Source organism: Uranotaenia lowii, chromosome 3 (genome assembly GCF_029784155.1).
Source record: "Uranotaenia lowii strain MFRU-FL chromosome 3, ASM2978415v1, whole genome shotgun sequence".
NCBI lineage: Eukaryota > Metazoa > Arthropoda > Insecta > Diptera > Culicidae > Uranotaenia > Uranotaenia lowii.
In genome coordinates this window covers 13763301-13789909 of record NC_073693.1, presented here as the reverse complement: position 1 = coordinate 13789909, position 26609 = coordinate 13763301, and the positions used below count along the sequence as shown (strand labels likewise).

Sequence of the window (26609 nt, the reverse complement as noted above, 5' to 3'; positions counted from 1 at the left end):
TTCTCATTTTCTCATTTTCTCATTTTCTCATTTTCTCATTTTCTCATTTTCTCATTTGAAGTTTTACCACATTTTAAACTCAGTGTCACTCTTGACTTCTCTTCAAATATTCTCTTTTCTACTATTCTACTCATAATGTGAAAGCATTATTTGCTCCTCATCAAAAAATTATTTTTTCATGAAGTGCATTAAACCTTAATTTATCTTAGTTTTAATGCTCTCTGCTTCAGTATACCTAAATTTTGGTCTAATTTTTTTCTTCTTAATTTTTTTTTGCTTTGTCATGTTTTGTTTCGCTGATCTCTCTATGGCAAAAATTTAGAAATGAGAGCCGAAATTTTGGTTTTAGTCCATAAATAAATATATTAAAATAGCCTTATTGCAGAGCTCTTGAAAATGCTGTAAAGTGTTGCCAGAAACACTAATTTAAAGGCTTCAAGTTTCGTTGATACGGCGTGTCAAAATTTTTAAATTTGGGTAAACGGATCTTTCATAACTGATAAATCAATAAACCTACATAAACACCAAAAGCTGATTTTTAATCAATTTACTACCCATCATTCAATCAAGGACTCAGATATTGCCATGATATTTTTGTATGAGGGATACAACGCTTTCAAAAGTAGAATTCTACAATTTATGGAAATTTCAAAAAAAGGTTACACCTTCTTCTGACATCATAAAGAAAATTATTGAATATTTTATATTAAAATTTTTAATTCATTCAACAACTTTGTTGAAGACTGTGAAATGATTTGACTTACGATTTTAAAAATATCAAAGTTCAATTTCAATTTAATTTTTTTTTAAAATCGTGAAAATTCTCGTTTTCTGCAGGTTTGAAAAAAAAAAATAACAAAAAAGAAAAACTTCCATACCTTTTTCCTCAGAAATCAAAATTACTCGGGGTCTTTGGGAAAGTTGATCATTGATAAAATACAAATAGTGTTTGTATTTTACAGTTTTGTCAAAAAAGTACTCAAATTGAACAACCAATATTTTACCTATTTTCTAAAGTTAACTCGAAAATCAGCGTTCCTAAGTCAAAATCAGTACTGAGATTGCTTGCACCTCGAAGAAATATGAATTTTGTTGTCTTGTGTTATTTTTATGTTTTTTTTAGAAATTTCATAGGCAAATCATTGATTAAATTAAATCATTCTTCAAAATTAGCAATCCAGATTACCAAAGTCATAAAATTTTCATGATTCAGCATTATCCCAGCAGAGGTATCAAAATAAATAAATATGAAATGTTTTAAAATTTTCTATAATCAAAAATGTAAGCTGAAACATTGACAAATCTGGTTAAAAACTGTGAAATTATGAATTTACGTTGATCTTCAAACCTTGCTGAACATTTCAAAGGAATGATTTCATACGTAACTTCAGATATAAAAACACCGTTTATAGAACAAATGGCTTCACGACAAAATTTAAATAATTGTGATAAAACTTTTCGAAAATGGGCACAGAAATAAATTGCTATGTTTAAGCTTCATGAAACTTTTAAATGAAAGCGATGACGAAAATATCCTTCGCACTAGTTCGAACAAAAAGGGTTTTTCTCAGAAAACGATTCAAATATTTTTACGTACCGTAATCCGGGGTAATATTGATCACTTTTTTTCAATTTTCTTCGATTTTTTTTCTGTTAAGGGGAATGTGGCATGTTTCATATTTTTAAAACCAGTACTGGACACCTTTGAACGTAAAACATGGTTGCAGAAATTTATTACACTATTTCAAATTTAATTTAAAAACCAATTTCGACTCTGTTCAGAATTTGATGCTTTTGGGGTAATATTAGTCAGTCTCTATTTGAACGGTTTTAACGAGTTTTCTTGAGCATAAAGGATACAAAACACCTTAATAATATTTAAAAATGCAAGTTTATCAATTTTACCTTGCTTTTTAGCGTTTTCTTTCAAAAACATTTATAATCGAAAAAAGAACAATGTTGCTGCATACATTTAGGGGCAAAATATTACAATTGCTTAATAGTTTTAGCTTCAAAATACAAATGAAATTTTACCTCCACACATTCCCTTGGCCCTCCCGTTATTTCCATTATCATTTTTTCTTCAAAGTTAACCCCTTTGATAGGGTTCCTATCCATTTGTCCAATACGGGCTTACTCTATGAAAATGTCCTTATTTTTTAAATATCACAAATTTATAATTAATTTACTATAAAAATAGCGCTCTAACTATACATATACAAAGAAAAAAAAAGTTCTTTCACATTCAACCGCTCGATTGCTTCTAAATACTTTTTGGTATCATCAGGAGAGCTGTTTGTTTGCGAGCCTTGGAAAAAATAGATATTTTAAGGTTTTGAAATTACATTTTTACTAACAGAAATCAGTTTCAAATACAAACTAAATTTTGTCTATTTAATACTCAGTTAATAGGCAAAGCTATTCAATATTTTTCTTGCAATGATAAAATTAATACAAATTTCAAAAACTTTTGCTTTGCTGGATTCTAACTTCTATAGGGAATAGGCTTTATCGAATTGCAACTTTTTTCGAATTTCAAAAATCGTGTAGTCTACAAAGCTTCCTTTTCGGTCCAAACGACCGAAACAATTTTTGCAGATTTTTAAAATGAGATTTGGGTATTCGTGTTTTGTTTTAAAAATGTTAGGATGTTCGGAGAATTTCACTTTATTCTTTAATTTTAAATGTTTATTTTGTTCTCAGGCAATGCAAATGAAATTCCAATACATGCTTTCTGAAAATTTCTCTGGCTACAACTTTGCTCATGAGGGCGAAGAGGTTGGTATAGCGAGAAAAAAAGTTATAACGTCCCAAACTAAGCATTCATTTTTTTCATAAAAATAAATTAGTCACGCTGACATATTTGTCGTCCAATTTTCAAAAATATTAATTTAACAAGAAAGTTATTGATTTTGGAGTCTTGAAGTATTGTTATGAAATGATCAACATTAAATTCTCTATCATTTGTAAGAAGAAAAAAGGGATACCTACCAGGAATTAGGAGTCTCCGGAAGGAATGCACAATGGGGAAAAAAGTTTTCGCGAAGAAATTCAATATCTTTGGTCCTACATGAACCAAATCTATGGAAATACACTTTCCAATAGTGAAAACGTCGGGAGATTTGGTTAGACATGGTTTCAGGCGCCGCGCGAGCTTACGAACAAAGATATAGTGCCTTTTTCACCTCTAATTCCCCCATATTTTGTAAACAATCCAGAAAAACACTGATTTAGACTACAAAATTTTGGACTACAGGCCTATCTTGTGTGTTTTTTTTTTTTCGAGAAATCAAATGAAGACTTTTTGAGCCCCCGCACGCATCGGAAAATGCAGTTAAGACTGATTACAGTGTTTACTCTCAATTTCTCTCTACAAATAATTGAGAAAAAAGCATAGGAGCCGTTCACATACCACGTGGACAACTTAGGGGGAGGGGGGAGGGTGTATGGAAATGTCCACGCTTGTCCACGAAGAGGGGGGTAGGGGTTTGGGTCATGTCCACGTGGATATACTTACTTCCAAAATCTTTTTTAAAGGTAAATAAATATTGAGTTGTTTGAATCAAAATCTTGAAATGGCTAAGCTTTCCAGTTTAAGTTTGAACAGTTAGTAGCCATCTGAAAGCAAGTGATACATAATTTAGAAATTTAAAATTTTTAAAATTATTTTATATCAGGAAATGTTTGTTTATTTCAGTAATTTCAATAACCAAAAGGCAAAAAATTCTGTTTTTTACTGTCAAATAAGATTTGGAAAAGGACGACTATAATCGAAACAAAAAAAAAAAAAAATTTGGAAAAAAAAAACAATTTTAAATCTGTCCAATGGACATCCGGGGAGGGGGGTAGGAGTTTGCCAAATGTCCACGCTTGTCCACGCTTGTATCTGACGGCCCCATATTCGGACTTGAAAATTTTGAATCAAACAAAACCTATCTTGTGTGATTTTTTCCGAGGAAAATTTTGAAGAAAATGAAACCTATCTTGTGTGATTTTTTTATCGAGAAGTCGAAAGAAGGCTATTTGAGCCACCAGAACGCATTGAAAAATAGAGTTTTGGCTGTTTTAACCTTAATTCCCCTTAATTTTTTACTTATTGCAGAAAAGCCTGTTGGGATTTGATAATTTTAAATAAAATGGGACATATGTTATTTGATTTGTTCCAGGAATCGAACGAAGGAAACTCAAGCTACACCGTACGCATTGGGAAAGGGAGCTATGGCTGTTTTACCCACTAATTCCCTACATTTTTCAATAAAATCAGAAAAAAAAAGTTCTGACTTAAAACTCTGAACCAAATGAGACTTATCCTGGGCGTTTTTCCTGAGGAATCAAACGAAGGCTATTTAAGCCACCGCATGCATCGAAAGCTGGAGTTATGACTATTTTATCCTCAAAATTCCAACATTTATCAATTAATTCAGAAAAAGCTTGTTCGGACTTGTTCAACCAAATAAAACTCATCTTATACGTTTTTTCCTATAGGAATCGAACGCTGGCTATTTGACCCACTGCACGCATCGCGAACTGGAGTTATGACCTCTCAATTTACGAATATTTTTTAATTAATTCAGAAAAACTTGTTCGCACAGGACAACTTTGGAACAAATGAGTTTGATTTTTCCGAGGAATTGAATGAAGGCTATTTAAGACATCGCAGCCATCGGAAAAAGCAGTTATTGCTGCTTTACCTTCAATTCCCCTTTAGTTTTCAAATATTTCAGAGAAATGTATGTTCGGACTTGAGAATTTGAAACCGAATGAAACTTATATTGTGTGTTTTTTTCTGAGAAATTGAATGAAGGCTGTTTGGGGAAACCGCACGCTTCGTAAAATAAAGTTGGTGGCCTTAAATTTTAACAACTGAAGTTCTCGCTAACATTATTGATTGAAAGAAATATTTCTAAGTATGACTTTTCGAAGAATTCATTTTTTTTCTCGCCTCCAAACCGACATTCTCGAGAAAAAGAAATCCAAATCATAAGTGTCGGAGGCTTCCACATTTCGACTTGATGGCTGTGCGTGTCATACATAGATCTTTATTTATTATCATCCTTTTGGAGGACCGGATCTCTTAAGGGGAAGGATTCGGGAGGGCGTTGGGGAAGGTCCTGCCTGCCTGTGTGATACTCTGTGCCAAGCAGTTTATAAATATAACGATAAGCTCCACTGACACGGGTTCGAATCCGAAGGTTGAATTGTTAAGCAAGTGTTGGCTGGGCAGGGAACAGACAGAAGTCAAGCGGAAGATCCAAGCGGTTAGACACGTGTTGGGTTGGTTTTGAATGGTTGCGGGATAATAATTTCCGATAGTTTACTGGTCGAATGTGGGAGTAATCGAAAGTAAACTTTTATTGGAACAACTTTTGTTGAAATTAAAAACTTTTTTACTTTTTTTTACAATTTTACAATCCACGAATAAGATAAATTTTAGTTGCCTGACATAACATCCCAATGGAATCCCTAGGGAATGTGATTGAATTTGGATTGCTATTATTCGAAATCCCAGAAATTCGACTTTCCGCCGTTTTCGACAGCCTGTAACCAAACCATGAGCAACATGTCGGCGGCAAAAGTTGACTTTCCCGGCACTCGTTCGGTTTGAATCCCGCAGACAAGATTATTATTTCACTTTCATGTGGGCATGTCCATTTATTTCTTTGAGGGACCCGATGACGAACGCCCGCTGGAGCAAAAAGTGACGGGTCAAAGTTTCTGGGTCGATTCTCGACTTGAGTCGGAAATGCCACATGCCACCGTATCGCACATATTGCCGTACATCTTGGAACAGAACAGGAAGAGATAGGGATATTTTCTGTTAACTAACATCATTGACGGAAGAATGAATCGAAAAAAAAAATGGAATAGAAGAAATACTCCTCCACGGTTCATGGGAAGCTCTTTTCCGGTCTATTTGTGACGACATCGTGAGGAGCTGGGAGCGCAACCCAAGGGCTTCGTCGAAGTTGAGAAAGATAATGAGGAAAGTTGGAAAACTTTAACGACCTACAATGGCAATGGCGGAGGCGTAGAGTTGATTAATGGGTGTATCAATTCGTTATTGATGAACTTTTCGTGTCTGGAAGAACAGGTGATGACATTTTTTATGTTGATACATGATTTTGCATATCTAGTTTAATTTAAATGAAATAACCATAATTTATAGAAAGGGAACAATTAAAATGACTTTTATTCGGTTCAATGTTCACTTTTCACTCGTATAAATATATATCACGACAACAGGGACTTCATAACACATTCAGTACATCCTACTCTTGTTTTCAATTAGGTTAAAAATAATAATATAAATAACAGGACAAGACAAGCCATTGGTTTTTTTTCTGTAATCACTTAGTCGCTAGAATCTATGTACAAATAATTACTGTGATTTTTTATACTTGTTTTTGATAGCTCAAAAGATTGTCCATAAATTCTCTTCTTAAGTATTACTCGCGACCACCGGTCTTCTACCGAGTTTGTACAACCCGAAGAAGGTTTTCTCCTGGTAGGGCAGATGGATCCGATTTTCGTCCATGTCCCGGATCTCAAGCGTGGATCCATTTTCCAGATCGATCAGTGCCGCCGTATAACATGCGTTAGTTTTCTTGCCCTGAGGGCCGTGGATCGAACAGGACACGTGCTTCTTTCCGTTAACCAAAATGTTGAAACCACTCGTTGGATTCTGATCGTTGTAGGTAATCTAAAAATAATAATTAAATTTATATTTTCAAACTTTAACAATCCTTAGTCAGATCCTACCTGAGCATAAACGAAGAACAATCCGGTATCATTGACAATGAGCGATCCGTTGTGGGTTAGCTTGAAGACGCCGGATCGCAGCGCTTCCATGTTGGCCGTATCGACCGGGTGCCAGTGCCAGGTGGCATGGTTGGTGGCCCTCACGTTGTTTGGGTAGTGATGATGGTACTTGGCCAGATGCAGCGCCGTGACCCGGGGTAGGGCAGCCGATTTGCGCACCAGACGGCCCACGCGCTGTACCGGTGGTTGCCGGGATTCCTGGAAAGATATCGATAGTGCTTAACCTAAGGTTGCCAGATTGCACGATTTTATCCGGGTTTGCTCGGATATTAAAAACAAAATTAGGGAAAAGTACGGTGGCCCGGATTTTGTCCGGATTTATTTACTTTATTTGCCAAATCAAACAAAAAATAACGGATTGTGTTGTAATTTTTTTTTAAATTTGTTCGTCCATAAAAAAAATTCGAGCAAGTTTTGTAAAAATAACCCTGAGTGATTTTTTTTGGAAGCCTAATAACACGATTTAAGTTTTGATGAAAAAAAGTGTAACAATTTTTTTTTTCTTGATTTTTGTTGAAACATTCCTGGGTTTTTACTAAATTTTCCCGGATGTTGTCCGGATTTTTGGTCGAAAATTTTTAACTCAAAGGCCGGGATTTTGCCATTTTACCAAGTTTTTAGATAAAATACCCAAGCAACCAAAAGTCCCATAAAACAGGTACAAAAACGCTTACTCAGCCCCATCATTGATATGAAGTACGTTCTATGCAGCTCAAAATTTAAGTTCTTATTGATACTTTCAAGTTCCAAAACAAGTCTTAATGATCTTCTTTTCAGCTTCCAGCGGCCTTTTATTCAGCTTCCAAAAAATCGCCAAATGAAAAAAAAACATCTCACCTTCTCTGGATTACATATTTACTATGTTATGTGCCGGTGCCGCCATGATGCCATGCGCCGAATTACAAACTCGACAAATTGCTCAATTGCTTCTTTCCTACATTTCCTACATATATCGCCTCAGAATGGTCACTAGTGTGGCCCAAAATTGTACTATGTCTGGGATGTTGAGGGCTCAAGCTTCAAATGATAGTTTAGGGAGTAAGAAACAATATTTTATATGGCGGTGACTCAGAAAAATGATGTTTAGAGGTCGCACTGGTTCGATTTTTGAAAAAAGGCCATTTTTTCGACATTTTGTCCTAATATCATTTTCAGATCTTGTAAAAGTATCCAACATGTGTCTCTAATATTTTTTAAATTTTCTTTATAATGTATGTTTTAAACTAAAAATTTATTGGGACTATTTTGGACTCTCAAATTGTATGTATGATTTTTTTAATAACGCAATACTGTGCATTTTTGTAAAAAAAATAATTCAAATTAACAAAAAAGTGTACTTTGGATTAAGATTTTTAATCAATATTGAATTTAAAAAATGCGCGACGTTAAAATGTGCAACTTTGCAGAAGAAAGTGTACAGCTATGACTTGTCCATTCAAAGTAATTCAAGTTTCACTGTGGAAAAAAGTCACAATTTTCAAATTTTGCTAAGAATTGCTCTATATTATGATGTTGATGAGTTTCGAGCAATCAAAGAACCAAATAAACTCCTGATATCAAATTTTTTCATCCTTTTATCGATCCTAAAATCACCAGAAAGAACCATTCCAAGTTTCTAGAATTTTTTTTGATTGAAGTTCGTGTTACCCATACTTGGGTGACGGTTTGGTGAATGTTTTATGGTCACGACCACTAAATAAATTTAAAATAAAAATCTAGAAACTAGTCATGGTTGTTTCTGCTGATTGAAGGATCGATAAAAGGATGAAAAACTTGATATCAGGAGTTTATTTGGTTCTTAGATTGCTCGAAACTCAACATCATAATATAGAGCAATTCTTAGCAAAAATTTGAAAATTGTGACTTTTTTCCACAGTGAAACTTGAATTACTTTGAAACGACAAGTCATAGCTTTACACTTTCTTCTGCAAAGTTACACATTTAAACGTCGCGCATCTTTTGAATTCAATATTGATTAAAAATCTTAATCCAAAGTACACTTTTTTGTTAATTTGAATTATTTTTTTTACAAAAATGCACAGTATTGCGTAATTCAAAAAATCATACATACAAATTGAGATTCCAAAATAGTCCCAATAAATTTTTAGTTTAAAACTTACATTATGAAGAAAATTTAAAAAATATTAGAAACACATGTTGGATACTTTTACAAGATCTGAAAATGAAATTAGGACAAAATGTCGAAAAAATGGCCTTTTTTCAAAAATCGAACCAGTGCGACCTCTAAACATCATTTTTCTGAGTCGCCGCCATATAAAATATTGTTTCTAACACCCTAAGCTCCCAACATCCCAGACATAGTACATTTTTGGGCCACCCTAATGGTCACTCAATTACTAAATTACTTATTGAAAAAAAAACTTGCCCGGCTTGGGAATCGAACCCCGACTTTCGTGGTGAGAATCGAACACGCTACCACTAGCACTTTTTGTGACTTACAAAATCCCGTTTTGAGAACTTTTGTGCCCTTTATGTGACTTAAGTCCCGTATAACGTACGTATACATCACCTTTGCAACTTTCAAGTTCGTCAATGAATACATATAGTTCACTCATGGGAATTGGGCAAAACAAGTCACATACAACGTTCATATAAATCACGTTTGCATTTTTCAAGTTCATTAATGAGTATATAAAGTTCACTAATAAAGGAATTGGGCAGTTGATTCTCTTTGTCAGCCAATATGTAACTTTCAATACCTTCCTTCAAGTAAATATGTGACTTTTGGTCACATATTGGTCTTAATAAATACCAATTCGTCTTAATAAATACCAACTTTAAAATCAAAACACTTGCAAAAAAAGACTTGGATGGTTTGAAGGAATCGTCAGAAGGCTATATGCCAAATTTGAGCTGAATCTGGCAACGGGTTGCACTGAATCTCAAGTGTGAAAGGGATACTGAGACATTGTGTTCTGAAGAAGCATAAAAACTGGTATTTTATCCAATTTTTTTTCTCTACCAATCGATTGCTTAGTTATGTAGAATTTATTAAAATTTTAATTAAGACTAAAATTTCACCTGAAGATTGCAACTCGATTGGACTTTAAAAAAAAAAAGACGTATGGCTGTTCAATGATTGTATTTTGGTTGCAAATTGTAGTTCAACACACAATGAGTACATTTTACTCATTGCGTTTTACAGGACAATTTGCGACCAAAATACAATCTTTGAACAGTCGAACATTTTTGTTCCAATCGAGTTGCAATATTCAGGTGAAATGTTAGTGAAATGTTAGAAATTTTCATAAAATTAACATAACTAAGCAAACGATTGGTAAAGAAAAAAAATGATGAAAACCCAGTTTTTATACTTCTTTAGAACATAATGTCTCAGAATCCCTTCACACTTGAGATTTAGTGCAATCCTTTTCCGTTGTAAGATTCAGCTCAAATTTGGCATATAACCTTCTGACGATTCCTTCAAACCATTCAAGTATTTTTTTGCAAGTGTTTTGATTTTAAAGTAGGTATTTATTAAGACGAATTGGATAAATTGAATAAAAAATATCTTATATTGTGATTTTCATTGAGGATTAAACCGTGAATAGCTCTTCACACGATGATACAAACAACATACTTTGTTCAGCAAAGTTTAAGTGCACAAAAATCCGTATCTTGATGGCATTGGTATCAAAAATACTTTACGCTAGGTACACATTTTGGTCAGTTGAATGCACAATTTTGGACCAAAAAAAATTATTTTTCTTGAAAATAGCTTGCTTATTTTCAAATTTGATACGGATTTGGTTCGTTTTTCATTTTTCACGTTTAGTATATAACTCAAACAAAATTAAAAAAATTTAAAATATATAAATTTAGTGAAAATTTTTGGACCCAAAATTTATTTAAAATCAAATACTTTGAAAGTGGACTTTTTTTACCACTTGGAGGGTGAGCCATCAGATTCCCAGAAATTATGCAATTTTGGGACACCCTTATGGGACACCACCCTTTTCATATCTGTAAAGTCTTTTTATGCTAAAAATAACTCGATCAACTCGATTGAGACAAATATAAATCTTATATAAGAAATTAGGCAAAAAGTTTGCGAGCTAGGATTTTGAAATTATTCGGTCATACACTATTCTTTTTTCTATTTCTTCACTCGAAATTGCTTTAAAATAATAACTCATAAACTTTGCATGTTATTTAATCATTTTGGATGTGGTAGCCAACAATTCCTCATCATTTTTTAAAATCCAGAGAAAAATACTATTTTCAAACAGTCAGAATTCGGGGAAATAAATTCATTAAAAAATTAAAAAATGCCTTAAGATATGTTTAAACAAATAGAAAACCATTCCATTCGTCTTTTTTATTTTATTTTTTATAATAAAGAAGTTATCGATCAAAGAAAAAAAGTCGCCCATGATACTCCATTCGCTCCGACTTAAAAGCTTTTTTTTGAGTATTGGCTGAACTTGATAAAGAATGGAGTTCCATAGACCTTGAAAAGCGTTTTGAACAGAAAAAATGTTCCATAGAACTTTTGTACAGCTCTATGTGAACTTATGAGTTCGTTTCTTATGAGATATACGAACTTTTGGTTACTTGGGAATCTTCCAATCTTCCTTCGAGATGGTTCAGTAATCAAAGGACTCACTCATTGTTACTGCGATCCACATAAGATTGCCGAAGTTAATATCGGACGAAAGTCGCTAAGCCGAATGGATGTCAGACCGAGTGGATATTGGACAGAATGAAATAGGTAATAGAAAAAATAATTGCTTACGAGATTTGAAGTCTGTACAATGACGTGAAACAAAGATTGAGCTATTTCCGTAAAAAAGGGAAATTTGCAATTGCTTCACTAAACTAGCTGTATCTTTGACAATTTTCATTGAAAAATCTTGAAATTTGGTCCAAGAATGTAAAAATGTTTTTTTCTAGTACCAAGCCAAGTTTCGTCAAAATTGATCAAAAATGGTGCAGGGTAGAAAATGAGGTGCATTATCGCCCAGCAGACGATTTCATTCTTTTTTGGACGGATGTTTGTATGGAAAACATCGTAATCCATTTATTCTTGATTTTTCTTCCACAAAATCAAAATTCATCACAAAGAATCTTGTTAATTGATGGGAACTTCATTCTGGCTTTGTTAAGAAATAGAAATTGTCCCAGAGCTGGTATTGAAACACAAAAACGAATAGAATACTCGCTTTGCAGGTCATTTCTGAAACTCTGTTCTTCTTATTTTGAACTCTATTGAAACCTTTTCTTTTCCGAAACAAAGCACGAATGAAGTTTTTATCAATTTACTACATTCTTTATGATAAATTTTGATTTTGTTAAAGAAAAAACCAAGGATACATGGATTACGATGTTTTCCATACAAACATCCGTCCAAAAAAGAATGAAATCGTATGCTGGGCGATAATGAACCTGATTTTCTATCTGGCACCATTTTTAATCACGTTCATCGATTTTGACGAAACTTGGCCTGGTATTAGATCAAACATTTTTACATCTTTGGACCAAATTTCAAGATTTTTTAATGAAAATTGTCGAAGATACAGCAAGTTTAGTGAAGCAATAGCAAATTTCCCTATATTACGGAAATAGCTCTATCTTTGTTTCCCGTTATTGTGTTAGTTGGATAGTTGAACTAGATTGTGTGAAATTTTCATGAAAAAATATCAACCGATAGAGAAATGGCAGCTTGTCAAAGTTGGAAGTGGGTGCGCAGCTTCACGCGATTTTATTCTTTTTTGAACGCAACTGTAGGTAAATTAGTGAGAGGCATTTAGAGAAGTTAGAGCAGTGATTGAAATCCTCACCAATTTTCTCATCAGAGGCATTCAAAATACATACTTTGAGGCCTCGCATAGCTATACAGGAGACGATACATATACATTCATTCAAACCTCCCCCCATGAGAAGGATCTGCTCTGAGAGACACTATTCGTTTGCTGCCCCGAACGAACTCTCTCAACGTTCGGTTGCTACATGATGCATGAGGAAGACGAGGCACACATACTCATTTACATTCTTGAATTTGAACAACTCCAGCCGATAGCTGTCGTTGAGGAGAACATCTTCAACCTCGCCGCAAAGGTTGAGGCAACAACAAAAACAACCGAACTTATTGCGTTGCACGGCCCGCAACGTATAGTGCAAAGAGGAGGGAGGAAAAGAAACGAAAAAACTAGCTGCCTGCGTGCGGTTGCTGTGCAATAATAGCAATAGCAGAAAAACCTCACGCATTCGATCCAGGCACAAACGAGGAGACTCGGGTTTGCTCTGCCTTTTGAATTCGGTTCCCTCAAGGTTGTAACCAGGGATGTCAACCTTCCAGATTTTGTCTGGATCTTCCAGACTTTTTGACCTCCGGCCAGACTTTTTTTTTTTGGTATCCAGACTTCCAGATTTTAAGTATTTCTTCCAGACAATTCCAGACATTTTTTGATTGACAAAGTTTTTTTTCAAAATTTTAATCTATTTTGGCATTATCGACTACTTTAACTGACTGAGGTGGAGTAGAGTTGTTCGAGCTCACTTCGCTCTTATGAACAGCCCGGTGGGTTTTGTTCCCACCGAATGACTTTGACCAAGTTTGAATCATAATCGTCCGAAATCGGACGAAAACTGTCTAGAATTTGACATTACTCGGTCCGAACGTGCATACTGGGTGAATTTGGAATCATTTCGTCCCGAACTTATTTCATCACTGGGCTGTGTGAAAAGGCATATTTAAATAGGGGAAAAGTTCATATAACGCCCCATGTGGCTAATACGCGCCACCTTTGTTTTGAAGAATCTGAAACATTTTAAGACTGCAAAATATTACCAATTTGTTTTAAATGATGTGATTGGTCACGGCAAGTATGAATTTTTCCTTAAAGTGCCCCTGTTTCGTGATAATTTCACAATTTAGGTTTTTCTTCATTTCTATCTAAATTTTAAAACACTTTCAATAAGGTGTCACCAAGCAGAGAAAAACGAATAAGACAAAATTTTCTGACACATCGCTAAAGGAGAATCTAAACTATGATTTTATGCTTAAAAATCATACTGAACTCGCTAAGGTATGCTTTTTATGGGTATGTTCTATCACGGCCCATGCGCTCGTTATAACCAGATCCCTGCAACATTACACGATTTGTCTATGTATCGTGTGACCAACATCTTTTAAATAAGTCTTGGTGAGTCTCGTTTTTAAGCTTTTTTTCCTCAGATTTAAGCTTTTTTTGCCTTGAGAGCATAGGAGATGAAAGCTCAAATCTGAAGAAAAAAGCTTAAATCTGACAAAAAAGGGGAAATCTAAGGGAAATCTGAGAGATGTGCTCCACACGGTTTGTATAACGTTGCCGGGAAGTGGTTATAACGCGCCAATCGTAGTAGGCTGAAAATAGCATTAATTTTTCAAAAAGGCCAATTTTCATTGAAAATGAACAAAAAGTCTAAAACCATATTTTGAGCGTTGATTCAGCCCAAAAAATATACTTTTCATTTTTTTTAAATTTTGATTAGTCCATTTTGATTTTCTTTTCAGTCAAAGTGTCTGTAAGTATTGGTGTGTTTTCGGTCTTCGGCTGCTTTCGGGTGTGTTCGGCTGCTAGGCGCGTATTGAATACATAGCGGCGCGTATTTGCAACACAGTTTTGTTCTGTCTCTTTAAATATGGTTTTCAAAAATCAAGTTTTTGAAGCAACTATAGCAATTTGAGTAATAAAAAATCATAGGCATTTGTAGAAAACACTTTTCTTCAGCGATTACACCCATTTCTAACAAAATTTGTACATGGAATACATAGAAAATCAGCGATTCGCTTAGGTGGCGCATAATAGGGCATGTTCCCCTACAATGCGACCAGCCGGCGGCCATGTGTCATTCTTTTCTTGGTGTTTCCGTGGCATGAAAACACGCGTTCTTGCGTCCCGTCCACGGAAAGTGACTGGTTTTTCGGAAATTTTTGAGCAGTTTGAGACAGAGAAAGTGCGGTTTCGAAATGGTCAGGTTTGCTAGTTTGATCTGAAACCTGAGACTGAAATGAAAAGACTGATATGATTTCTAAGTCAGAATCCGAAAAACTCAGAAAAAATTGTTGAATGGGCATATTCCCCAACTCGAATCAGTTACAAGAAAAGAAAACTCTGTAATCAAATTACATTTGTTTCTAGTATAAACATCACAAGTAGTTATTAAAAATTCATAGTAATGTGCCTACGTAACATTCCAAACTGGATCATCTACATACATAACAACTTATCAAATTTTACGCCAGACACAAACGCTTCAAACTTTCCAAATCAAATCAATACTATTTTTGTTTAAATTCAGCAGCTATGTTGTTATACATATATTGTGAAATTGCAAAAGAAATTGAAAAACAGTTTTAGACGTTTCATAGCCATAGAAAAAGTAGACATTGACTAATTCAACGTCGCAATCTAGGCTCTGCTAAACTTGGCTGAGATTTCTCAAAATGGTGTTAGTTGTCTTTAACGAAAACTTTAATCTGAATAGTTATCTAAAAGTGAAATCAGAATATTGATATTCTGAATACATACACATTGAAACCTACGATGTCTTGTTTAAAATCGTATGTACTCAAGTTATGTTATTTAATGTTACAAAAATTATCTCGACAAGCCTCGTTGGACAAATGCTCGACACGAAGATTTAAATAATTTGCTTTTTATATTTACAGTGTTTTTCGGTAATCTATAACTTCCGGTCAAAATGCCCTAGAATCCACTGCATGGTTCGCATTCAAGTTATTTTATACACAAATTAATTCACGCTGTGAAAATATACTTCAAAAGTCGTGCTTAAAATATCTTTAACTTTTACAATTTCTCCTCCGAGGAAAAATTCTAAATCCATTTTTTAACCTGAATTTTTTTCATTACTTGATAGAAAGGTTTTAACAATGAAAAAAGGTTTTTCAATATTACCAATCTAGATATGACTGTAAATCAGATCAGGCAATCAGAAAGGAACAAAATCTTTAACTTTATTTTTTTCCAATTTGGATTCCGATAACTTTTAATTTATAATAACAATAATAACAATTAATAACAATGAATCTGCGATTTGAAATAACAATTTCTAAATGAACCTGGATTCCGGAATATAAATTGCTAAACAGATGGTTTATATTCTGTACTTTTAATTTTTGATAGAACGTTTTATTTTAAAATTTTAGTATTGAAATTTGCTTCTCAACACCTGGGTAGGGAGGATAGAAATTCGCTGCATCATTTTTCATAGCCGAACATTGAGATAGTGGTTGATGTCTTTCGATTTCAAGGATTTGTGATGTCCATTACCAACCAAATGCATTCTTATTTTTGAAAAATCATTTATTTTGGCAGAAATTAACCCAATAACTGGAAAGAGCTGTTGAAACTTTGCATTTTGGAACCGACAAAAGCTCAACGTGATATCATTTTTCAAATTTTCTAAAAGGAATGATAAAGCTTAATACAATAACCCAAAGAAAATAAAAGAATCAATGTTTGCACTGGTCGGTGAAATGATCAGAAAAATTTGATGTTCGGGCGTTTTTTTCGTTTTTCGATTCTATTCTCCCCGACTAGCTCAACACTACAATGTTCCAGACATTTATACCCATTTCCAGACATTTCGGCCCAATTGTTCCAGACATTTTTTGAAAATAGGTGGCAACCCTGGTTGTAACAGGAGATGAGTGAGTGCCATTCGTTTGGTTTTTTGGATTCGCTGCCTCGAATGTAGGGGAAAAGTTCATGTAACGCCCCATGTGGCTAATACGCGCCACCGTTGTTTTGAAGAATCTGTAACATTTTAAGCCTGCAAAATATTACCAATTTGTTTTAAATGCTGTGATTGGTCATGGCAAGTATGAATTTTTCCTTAAAATGCCCCTGTGTCGTGATAATTTCACAATTTAGGTTTTTCATCATTTTGATCTAAATTTTAAAACACTTTCAATAAGGTGTCACCAAGCAGAGAAAAACGAATAAGGCAATATTTTCTGACACATCGATAGAGGAGAATCTAAACTATGATTTTATGCTAAAAAATCATACTAAACTCGTAAAGGTATGCTTTTTATGGGTATGTTCTATTACGGCCCATGCCCTCGTTATAACGCGCCAATCGTAGTAGGCTGAAAATAGCATTATTTTTTCAAAAAGGTCAATTTTCATTGAAAATGAACAAAAAGCCTAAAACGATATTTTGAGCGTTAATTCAGCCCAAAAAATCTACTTTTCATTTTTTTCAAAATTTTGATTAGTCCATTTTGATTTTATTTTCAGTCAAAGTGTCTGTAAGTATTGGTGTGTTTTTGGTCTTCGGCTGCTTTCGGGTGTGTTCGGCTGCTAGGCGCATATTGAATACACAGCGGCGCGTATTTGCAACACAGTTTTGTTCTGTGGCTTTGAATATGGTTTTTAAAAATCAAGTTTTTGAAGCAACTATAGCAATTTGAGTAATAAACTATCAAAGGTATTTGTAGAAAATACTTTTCTTCAACGATTGCACCCATTTTCAACACAATTTGTACGTGGAATACATAGAAAATCAGCGATTCGCTTAGGTGGCGCATAATAGGGCATGTTCCCCTATACTGCTTCTTGAAGGCGGGCCATATTGAGAGCGTATGCATCATCGGTTTTGTCGTTTTCGCTGCCTCAAAGCAACCTTTGCTTTCGAGTAAAGCAGTGAGCGAGAGAAGGTTGATCAATTCATGCTCAGCAAAATTCAATCACTGAGTTAGAGTGAATAAGAAAAGAATCAAGTTATTAATCTATCTACACCAAATTTTTGAAGGGAAGTAACCATCGCTGTGATGAATGTGAACTATTTCTACTTTTTTTCCTAATCTAAAGGATTTTTTTTTGAAAAATCCGTAAAATTTGTATAGGGTCTAAAAATAGGAAACCATAGACCTTGATGATGCTTTTTCAGACTCACCTTTCCCCAAAAAAAATGTTTTAAGGTTTGTTATTGAGGTTTGAAGTTTTATAAGGGCATAATTTAGAACTTATTTATGTTGAACATTCTTTCTTCTTCTTCTTCTTACATCAACATGGCCAAAACGTGTAGGCATCCTGGAAAATGGAAGACTTGCGTCTTTCATTTTTCTTTTCAGCGTATTATCTGTTACATAGTCCTATGCATTGCAGATATTACTATGGCCAGGCCCACCATGTGATGAAAACCGCGAAAGATACAGGATACAGGGGAGGAATGAAGCGTGGAGATCCCTACCAAACGCTTCATATAATATTTTTAATATGAAAAGACCTAAATATGAATTTATATCATTTGGGAAAGAATATATGGAACATTGATACATTAAATGCTCTTAAGCAATTAGGAAATGACGATACTTACCAACATTATACTCACCGCAATAATAATTAGAATATAGAATATTATACTTGGGTTTCTGTAGATCAGCTATTTTGCCTTCGTATCTTTCCGTCCACTCTGTGGATAGTATGAGGGGTTAATGATCAGAAAAATGTGCCCCTAGAACTCAGCCTCATAAAAAAATGTTTGCGAAATTTTTCGAGTTTCATTCAAAATAAGCTAAGCCTAGCTTTTCGGACTATTGAAAAATTGATGCGAAGAAAGGACGATCAGTATACATTAATGACTTGAGCTACCTAAACTGAACTTATGTCCCGATCTCCTTATGAAAATCAATAATTTACAGTTATGCAGAATGTTTGAATAGTTACGAGATTTATCGATCGATGAATAAGAGTATAGCAATGTTTTGATTTTCTGATCATTCCCTAAAATTTTAATGTTTGTTTAGAACTTATTTATGTTGAACATTTTAAACATTTTTTGGCAATTTTGACCCCTAAGCTTCAAGAAAACATTAATTGTGCTGCTGGCAGTACTGACTGGAGGTGAAAATGTTTATGTTATTCATAACGGGGATTTCAGTGTTTATTTGAAGCGTTCGTTTACGTGAAAAGTCGCAATACTTTTTCATTATCATTTTTCATTGGAAATTTAGTATTAAATCCATTAAATATTTTTTTTTGAAAAACTAATTTTTTTTTATATTTTACATCTAGGTCCAATAAAGGGTACCAGTCTTGTACTTAAACAGGAACAGTAGGTTCAAAGTTGGAAATTTTGGTCATCCACATTTTTGTAAATCCATCAATTGCGATGAAACCAAAGTTCAAAAGGCCATTCAAACTTGTAGATAAGATTTTCAATTATAAATAGATAAGCTGAAAAACTCAAAACTCCCGTCCATTCGTGAGAAAAACACGGATTTCTTAAAACCACCGGTTAAAGGGTTCAAAGTAGGGCAACTAACCGTTAGCTAGAAAATATCCAAATATGCTGAATATACATAATATACATAATATGCTGAAATTTCATAAATCTGAAAAAGGTGGAGTGGTAATTCGGTTTTTGTGGATTACATTCAAATTCTTTAGTAGCCTTATGAATCATCTAAAATTAAAGTGGCATATTTTTTATGGGGTTTCTTTGATCCCAGCTGCCATTGCCAGTTATCAGAAAGAAGAGATGGCTCCAGCAAGATGATTTTGTAATAAATTTCCTAGCTTCCGATATTTACAAAAATCACTGTATTGTCTCTTTTATTAATCTACGGGAAAGCTGGTTCTAAGAGTAATGGTTGTTAAAAATGATCATTTCATGGTGCTTCAAGCGGATGTAGTTTTAACAAAATGAGGTCCACCAAGTCCATCAAAAGCAAAAACAGGGGTAGATAAGTTGGATTTCAATTAACACTGCTTTTATCGGGATATTAAGATCCTTAGAAAACAGATGAGTATAAGTTTAAGAAAAACCCCAGTGTAATTGAAGACTTCACTAATAGGTAACAGCATAGGAAGGGAACAATGGGCATTTTTGAAGATAAATATTGCTTAGTTGACCATTCTGTATTCTCAGTTATTTGTTTAGAGAGGATGTTAACCGACATAATCATTCTTCCTCCTGCTTAGTTGACAGAAATCTGTAGACCTTGGGCGGCCAAGGTTTACGGTTACGTGGACGTCATCGTTGGGAAAACTTGCACCGATTGGCAACTTCTCGCGCCTTTTCAAATTGAAGACCAAAACTTTAGTCCGCGTTCGTCAACCTGAGAACATCGAAGAAGATAACTTATTTATGCGATCCTTATTTTGACGCCATGTTTAGGAATGTGGTTTGAACGGAGGACCTGAAAAATCGGCTTCTTAGAGGTTAGCACATATTTACATATATTGTGCCCTTAGTACCAACCCATACAGTCCACTTGACTTAAAAGCCCAAAACATATGGCAATTTCGGTAACCCGTTTTCTCCATTATCTGCGTCGATGGTTTCGGTGACTCATTCATATCTTTGTTGTATTTAACAAAAAATATGTAGACTGTAAGGCATAAGCTCGGGTATCTACTAATTTTTACAGAGGTGATTTCTTCTCTTGAGCGGCTTAGCACTTCGAAATACCCCGACCATAATCAGTGTACGGAAAAACCGAGAAAAACAAAACTCAACAGTAGGTTTTTCCGTTTTGATTATCAAATTTCCCCCCTAAATTGCTGCAAGAAACGAAACAACGGCGCTGGAAATTTGATTCCATCAATTAGTTGTATACCTACCATGTACGTTCCCGGATTCTTGATAACTTTCTGGTACTTATTTTCACCGGCATTGGTCAGCATGACCCGGCTGCGGCGATCGTGGGTCGGTCCCGGGGATTTGGTCGTGTAATCCGGGCCAACCTGTTGTGAAGGGAGCAAAAAGAAAGAAACATCATCTTAGTTGGAAAATAAAACATTTAATCAACCCAACCCAACTGAAAGAAGAGCGAGAAGTTAGAAGGTGGGTTGGGTATAGTAGTTAGAAACCAGCAAACAGAGGGATTATAATTGAAAAATTTCCCCACGAATGGAATCGTGCGGTTTTCGCGGTTTTCGCCGCATCATGGTGAATGTCCTAATGAGACGGAGACAAGAGAGAGAGAAAAAAAGCAACCGAAAAGGTGGAAAACGGTTTGGTTTGGTTTTGGTATCAAACGTGCCTGATTCGGTCTGGTCGTTTCCATGAGTTTTCCGGAGCTTCTGGCAAATTCATTCCTCCGCACGTAGGACGGAATGGCCGAGGGAGATGGGACGGACTGGTGCTGATGCTGCTGGTGGCCGCTCGATTCGGTAGTTGTTGCTCGATGATGGACGGTTTGATGATGCCTTCGCGCGGAATTTCGGCCGGCATCGTTGTTGTCCAATTGTTGCTGGTGATGTGTAGGAATTTCCCTGAAAACGTAATCAAATGATGGATGATTAAATACACTTGGCTGCTCGAGTTGGAGATGAATTGGACTTTTTTGTTTTTGCTTATTAAATTAGATAAAATTTATGATAATGTTTTTAGAAAGCTGGAGAAACTTTTCAAGAAAATTGAATGAAGTTGACTATTAAATGTTTAAAATTTTGTGCTTTCAATTTGTAGAACGGTGTCAATATATTTATGCCGAAGTTATCGGAGGAATGTGCTAAAATATTTGCTTCTCACCTGCCATCATCATCCCACTTGAGTTTCAGTTGCGGGGGTGCCGAGGCAGTTTCTTCCGGCCTCTGGCGCATCTGCTGGAACTGAGCACGCCTGGGATGGTGATAGGGCTGATGCCGGGCCAACTCCTGCTGTTGCTGGTCCAGCTGCTGATGATGCCGGGTTCGATTTCGACTCATGTAGGATTCCTCCATAATGGGAACGCCCTGATAGGTGATTCCGGTTATCGACCGAGCTCGCCGTTTGCCATCGATCGAGGAGGAGGACAGCATCGAGTTGGTTGCCGATGCCGTGACGCTGATTTCCGTCTCCATGTCGTCGACATTGAAGTCCGGTTCCCCGAATACGGTGCTGCCCTCTTCTTCCTCCTCTACGTCAGCGTCCAGCTCTTCTTCCTCTTCCTCGTATTCGTCCGAATGCCGGTGGATGTCGTTGGTGTCGTACTGGAAATAAGTGGGAAAGTTTAAGGAAATAATTACATAGGAGGAAATCTTAAAATTCTTAAACATAATTCCGTTTCCCCCGATTATCCCGAATTTTCATCATGACGGGGTAATCGGAATAAAAACAATACTGGGAGTTTTGTGTAGAAGGGTTTTAATGTTTCAATAGTTGATGTTGGAAGGATTAGTCATTTTGAGTGGAATCATAGATAAGAATTTGCTATCACCTCTATTTTTTATGATATGGCGTTCGGAAGTTTTGAAACTAAACAGTTTTGAGTTAAATAAAAAAATAAATAAATTGAAAATTAACAAACATAAAAACAATACATAAAAAACACACCTAATATCTAAAAACAGAATTTTTCAAGATTTTCTTGTCCCAGAGAACCAATGCTCAAAAAATTGTAACAATCATAAAATTGCACAATTTAACAAAAAAAAGCATTATGATTTCAAGCTTCATTTAAACACGTTTTTGATACATACTTAATTTATTCGATAACATTGTTGAAAACTTTTTACTTATAATTCAAAAGATAGCTTGGAGTTGGCTTTCCACAACATGTAGAATAATGAAAGTAGGAAGACCATTACGCTTTCTAGAGAAAAGAAAAAATAGGAAAACCATAGGAAAATGGATATTTTACTGAATCAAAGCAATCGATAGATTCCCTTTAATTCAACCACGGTATAAGAAAAGTTCAGATTCCGATATTTCTTATACCGTTTTTTAACTATTATATTACCAAGCAGGCTCACAGCACATATTAGAGGCTTGAGGGATACTTTAAAAACGGAGGACATTTTCAATCATTAGTAGAACACATTGTTGATCGGTTCACGTTAACGAATGACTTTTAAACAGCTGATTTCTGCATTGTGTTGTTGTTTAGAGCTCAACTTATAACTCTGTGTATCGTGAGCATCAGTTGAAAAATTTTCCGTGAAAATGAGAAGCATTTTCACAGAAAAGCGCAAAAATGTTAAAGTACTTTCCTTAAAATTTCGCTGAGTCAGTTGAAAATAAAAGCAATACGCATTGGAGTGATTCGAAATGCGATTCGGTATCGAAAGGAAATCAGTTTCGTGGACAAAAAAAACTGAGTGGAAACCGGGTCCGGTGGATAAAACTTTGGACCGGAAAGTCATGCATGCTTACGCCAGAAGGACGACTGCCTCAGTTCGGGATGTAGCCAAAAAGTGGGATCCAAGAAACTTACACGTAAAATTAAAAAAAAAAAACGTAAAATTTCACGAGAAGCGAGGTGATTTTTCTCCACCCATCTTTCTCAATAAATTGTAATTTTTTTCATTCACCTAAATAGCAAAAAGGTAAAATGTACAGTACCGTTCATAATTGTATAGAAATTGGAAGCAAGCGCACTGTCACTTCAACTTTGAACTTCCATAACTTTTTACTCTGATGATATTTTTTGATCAAATTTTTTGCGTTAGATAGATCAACTATCACACTATTACAACACAAAATTTAAGCTTTCTGGAGTTTGTGTGGCCTGAGAAACAGTAATTCTACGAAAATCGGACTTTTTGGACTTTTTCATTCAAACTACAATATCTCTGAAACTACGCTACATTTTTTATTGAAATTTCGCACAGTCATTGTTGAAATATGAAGCTAGCATGTCTGAAGTTTTTCAAAAGTTCTATCGATAATATCAAATGTTACGCGAGGTGCAGTATTTCAGGCATGAACCTTTAAATGCGATTTCTATAGAATTTTGGACGATTCATGAGAACAATATGGTTTCCTCCACCAATCAGACAAAAAATGTCTGGCAAAAGCAATGAAGAAAAGAAAAAATGGAATAAATGATCCATTTGTGTTTTGAAATCAGAATCTCGCGATATGGTTGTGATTTTTCGGTTGAAATAGATTTACTGGTTGTTAAACAGAGAATATGATTTTCCTATGGAAACAGTCGTCCAAAATTCTATAGAAATCGCATTTCTAGGTTCATGCCTGAAATATTGCACCTCGCGTAACTTTTGATATTATCGATAGAACTTTTCAAAAACTTCAGACATGCTAGCTTCATTTTTCAACAATGACTGTGCGAAATTTCAATAAAAAATGTAGCGTAGTTTCAGAGATATTGTAGTTTGAATGAAAAAAGTCCAAAAAGTCCGAATTTCGTAGAATTACTGTTTCTCAGGCCACACAAACTCCAGAAAGCTCAAATTTTGTGTTATAACAGTGTGATAGTTGATCTATCTAACGCAAAAAATTTGATCAAAAAATATCATCAGAGTAAAAAGTTATGGAAGTTGGCTTGGCGATTCGGCTTCGCGTTCTTCCGAACCACCATGGCCGCTGAATCCTCTTGAATTGCGTTAACACATTCATGCCCTTCTCCGTTCAACTTATCCGGTCAGGTCAGGCTTTTCCGGAATGATTTCACGAAGCAAAACAGCTTAACCTTAATAAACGGGTCCGGCATATAGTTACTTTTTTTTCGAGATGAATTGTACCGTTTTCTTCAGCTCAATCCAGGTCAACTTTACTTCGCTACGAGGTAAGTTTTACCTTATTCAGATTTACCTTTTATTCTAGGTGAATTGAATTTTTTAAGCTCAATTTAGGTGAACTTCACCTCGCTACAAGTTAAGATTTATTTTCGAATTCACCTTTTTCTCGGAGAATTGTATTTTTATCCAGCTCGACTCAAGTAAACAGGTAGAAGGTTACCTTTTCGGCTTCCACGAGCGTTCACCTATGTATCTCGGTAAATTTTACCTTTTTATAATTTTCCGTGTATGTATTGCAAGTTTTATTATTTACAAAAAGCTTCCGGATTACCAGTATTACACTGTTCGGGATGGCCAAAGTTTTGACGAGACGGAGACATCATTTTTTTTACAGAAAAATTCGGTTAAATGCAATGGTTTTTCTAGCCATATTTAAGTGTGGGAAGCATTCCGAGCTTTTCGTGAATACTGACACAATTAAAAGGCTGTTAACGTCCGAGAGTACTTGAACTGTCGCCTGCTGTCCATGATCAGCAAGCATGATCATTCGATAATGTTTAGCCTGATTTTCCTTCAATTCACTACTCAAAGGACACGATGGCTTGGTGCCAATCCACCAAAGTCCAGATCGTACCGAATGAAATGAATTCGCCAAATTGTTCTCAAACAAGGCTGTAAATTTTTTTTTCGCCCTTACTAAATCGTATTTAGGAAAATATGTGAAGCCTGCAGATTTAATCGAAAATTTTTCAAAAGACTGAAAAAAATGGTCAAAATCATCGCAAATCAGTCTATGCTGCAACTGATGAGCAGTCTCTGATTTAAAATTCGATCACCGGCCTATGATTGACGTTATTTTTTTTTATTGTTTGACTGTAAAATAAGATTATAGAGAACATAAAAGTGAAAAAAATTGGATTTGCTTCTAAATTGTATAAACACAATGTTTAATTTTAAATCGTGCTTAGCGAATGAGGGCCGGACATTCGGCCGGACATTCGGCCGAAGATGTTAGGCCGAAGGTCGCCAGGCGGAATGGGTTAAAAGGCCGACGGATGTTCGGCCGAATAGGACAATAGGCCGAATGGGACATTAGGCCAAAGGTTATTGGCCGAATATTATTTGGTCGAATGGTTGTTCGGCCGAACAGTCATTAGGCCAAATGGTCGCTTAAATCGTTCATACAATCAAAGAAAATAATTTTTTTTTTCAACTTGTTTATTTGAAACGGCTCATATCAGCTCATGTTCTAAGGGGCCAAACGCTTTATTTGCCTTTAAAGTAAACCGATTTACTGAAGTTTTTCTAGAAGAACATGAAAGATATGGAAATGAAAACAGTTACCTTGATTTTCTTAAACAAGCTTAATACGACCTTCTCAATAAATTCGTTTCAAATGAGAGTAAAAATCTGAAAAGTGTTTTGTTGAACATAAATAATGAGTAGGTATGGTAATTTGATTACTATTCAGCAAATGATCGTCCTGCTAAAATTATTATTTTTGCAATAGAGTATGGGAATTAATAAGAATAACATGGCTTTCAAATCTACATAATTAAAAAGTAGAGGATAATGAACTCCCAAAATGTATTTTCCACACACGGATTAAGATTTGCTCTCCCAAGCGCACTGCCAATGGGATGCCGATGAAAAGCACTAATCCGCCATAAATCTACTCATCGCGCACGCAAATTTTCGGTTCGAGAATAACAGATGGATTATCGTCCGAATTTATCGCAACCAAATATGCAAAACATTTCATTTGCCAAGTGTCTCAATATAAATCTACCGTTCGTTTTCAAATGGAATTGTACAAAAGAAAGTGAATGACCAAAGTAGATTCATGTTTGGATTTTTTACCACTTTATTGTTATTTTTTAATTTTTGGAACATTTATTTGAACGGATATAAGCATACGTACGTCCTTACAAAAATTTGAACCAATGACTCAAACAGATTCATTCTTCAATTCCATCCTTCGACTAGTGGCCAGAGTTTATGACCTCAGGGTGAAAGGATGCATTGCGTTTATGTGAAATTTTAGTTTTAAAGGTAGTTCAGTTAATATGAAAAACTAGTACTGGAAAAAAATATAAAAAATAATTTGAAAGTCGTCTGTCATGGTGGGTATTTATTTCAGAAAAATTATAAACTAAAAATAGGAACCGTTATTTTTAAAGATACCCGAAATACAAACACGCACGTGTTGGGGCAAAGAACACAGCTGATTGAGACAAATTCTCGACCATTTGTGTAATTGATTTATTACGACGGACAGTGGCCATTAGTGGGTCGGTTGCATTTCTATTTACTCATGGATGAGAGAAATTACACATGGCAGAAAGCCGC

At 35.0% G+C, this 26609-nt stretch overlaps 1 protein-coding gene across 1 annotated transcript in view; it reads right to left on the bottom strand.

The window, feature by feature from the left end:
• Positions 1-6159: 6159 nt before the first annotated feature.
• LOC129756839 (protein eiger) overlaps positions 6160-26609 on the bottom strand; it is a 56132-nt gene continuing 35682 nt past the window's right edge. The window contains exons 3-7 of the mRNA XM_055753870.1: positions 21331-21770; positions 20840-21071; positions 20418-20540; positions 6760-7017; positions 6160-6700 (exon numbers count right to left, since the gene is read on the bottom strand). Coding sequence (XP_055609845.1) covers positions 6440-6700; positions 6760-7017; positions 20418-20540; positions 20840-21071; positions 21331-21770 — 1314 coding nt within the window. The 3' untranslated portion in view covers positions 6160-6439. The remainder of the gene's footprint in view (positions 6701-6759; positions 7018-20417; positions 20541-20839; positions 21072-21330; positions 21771-26609) is intronic.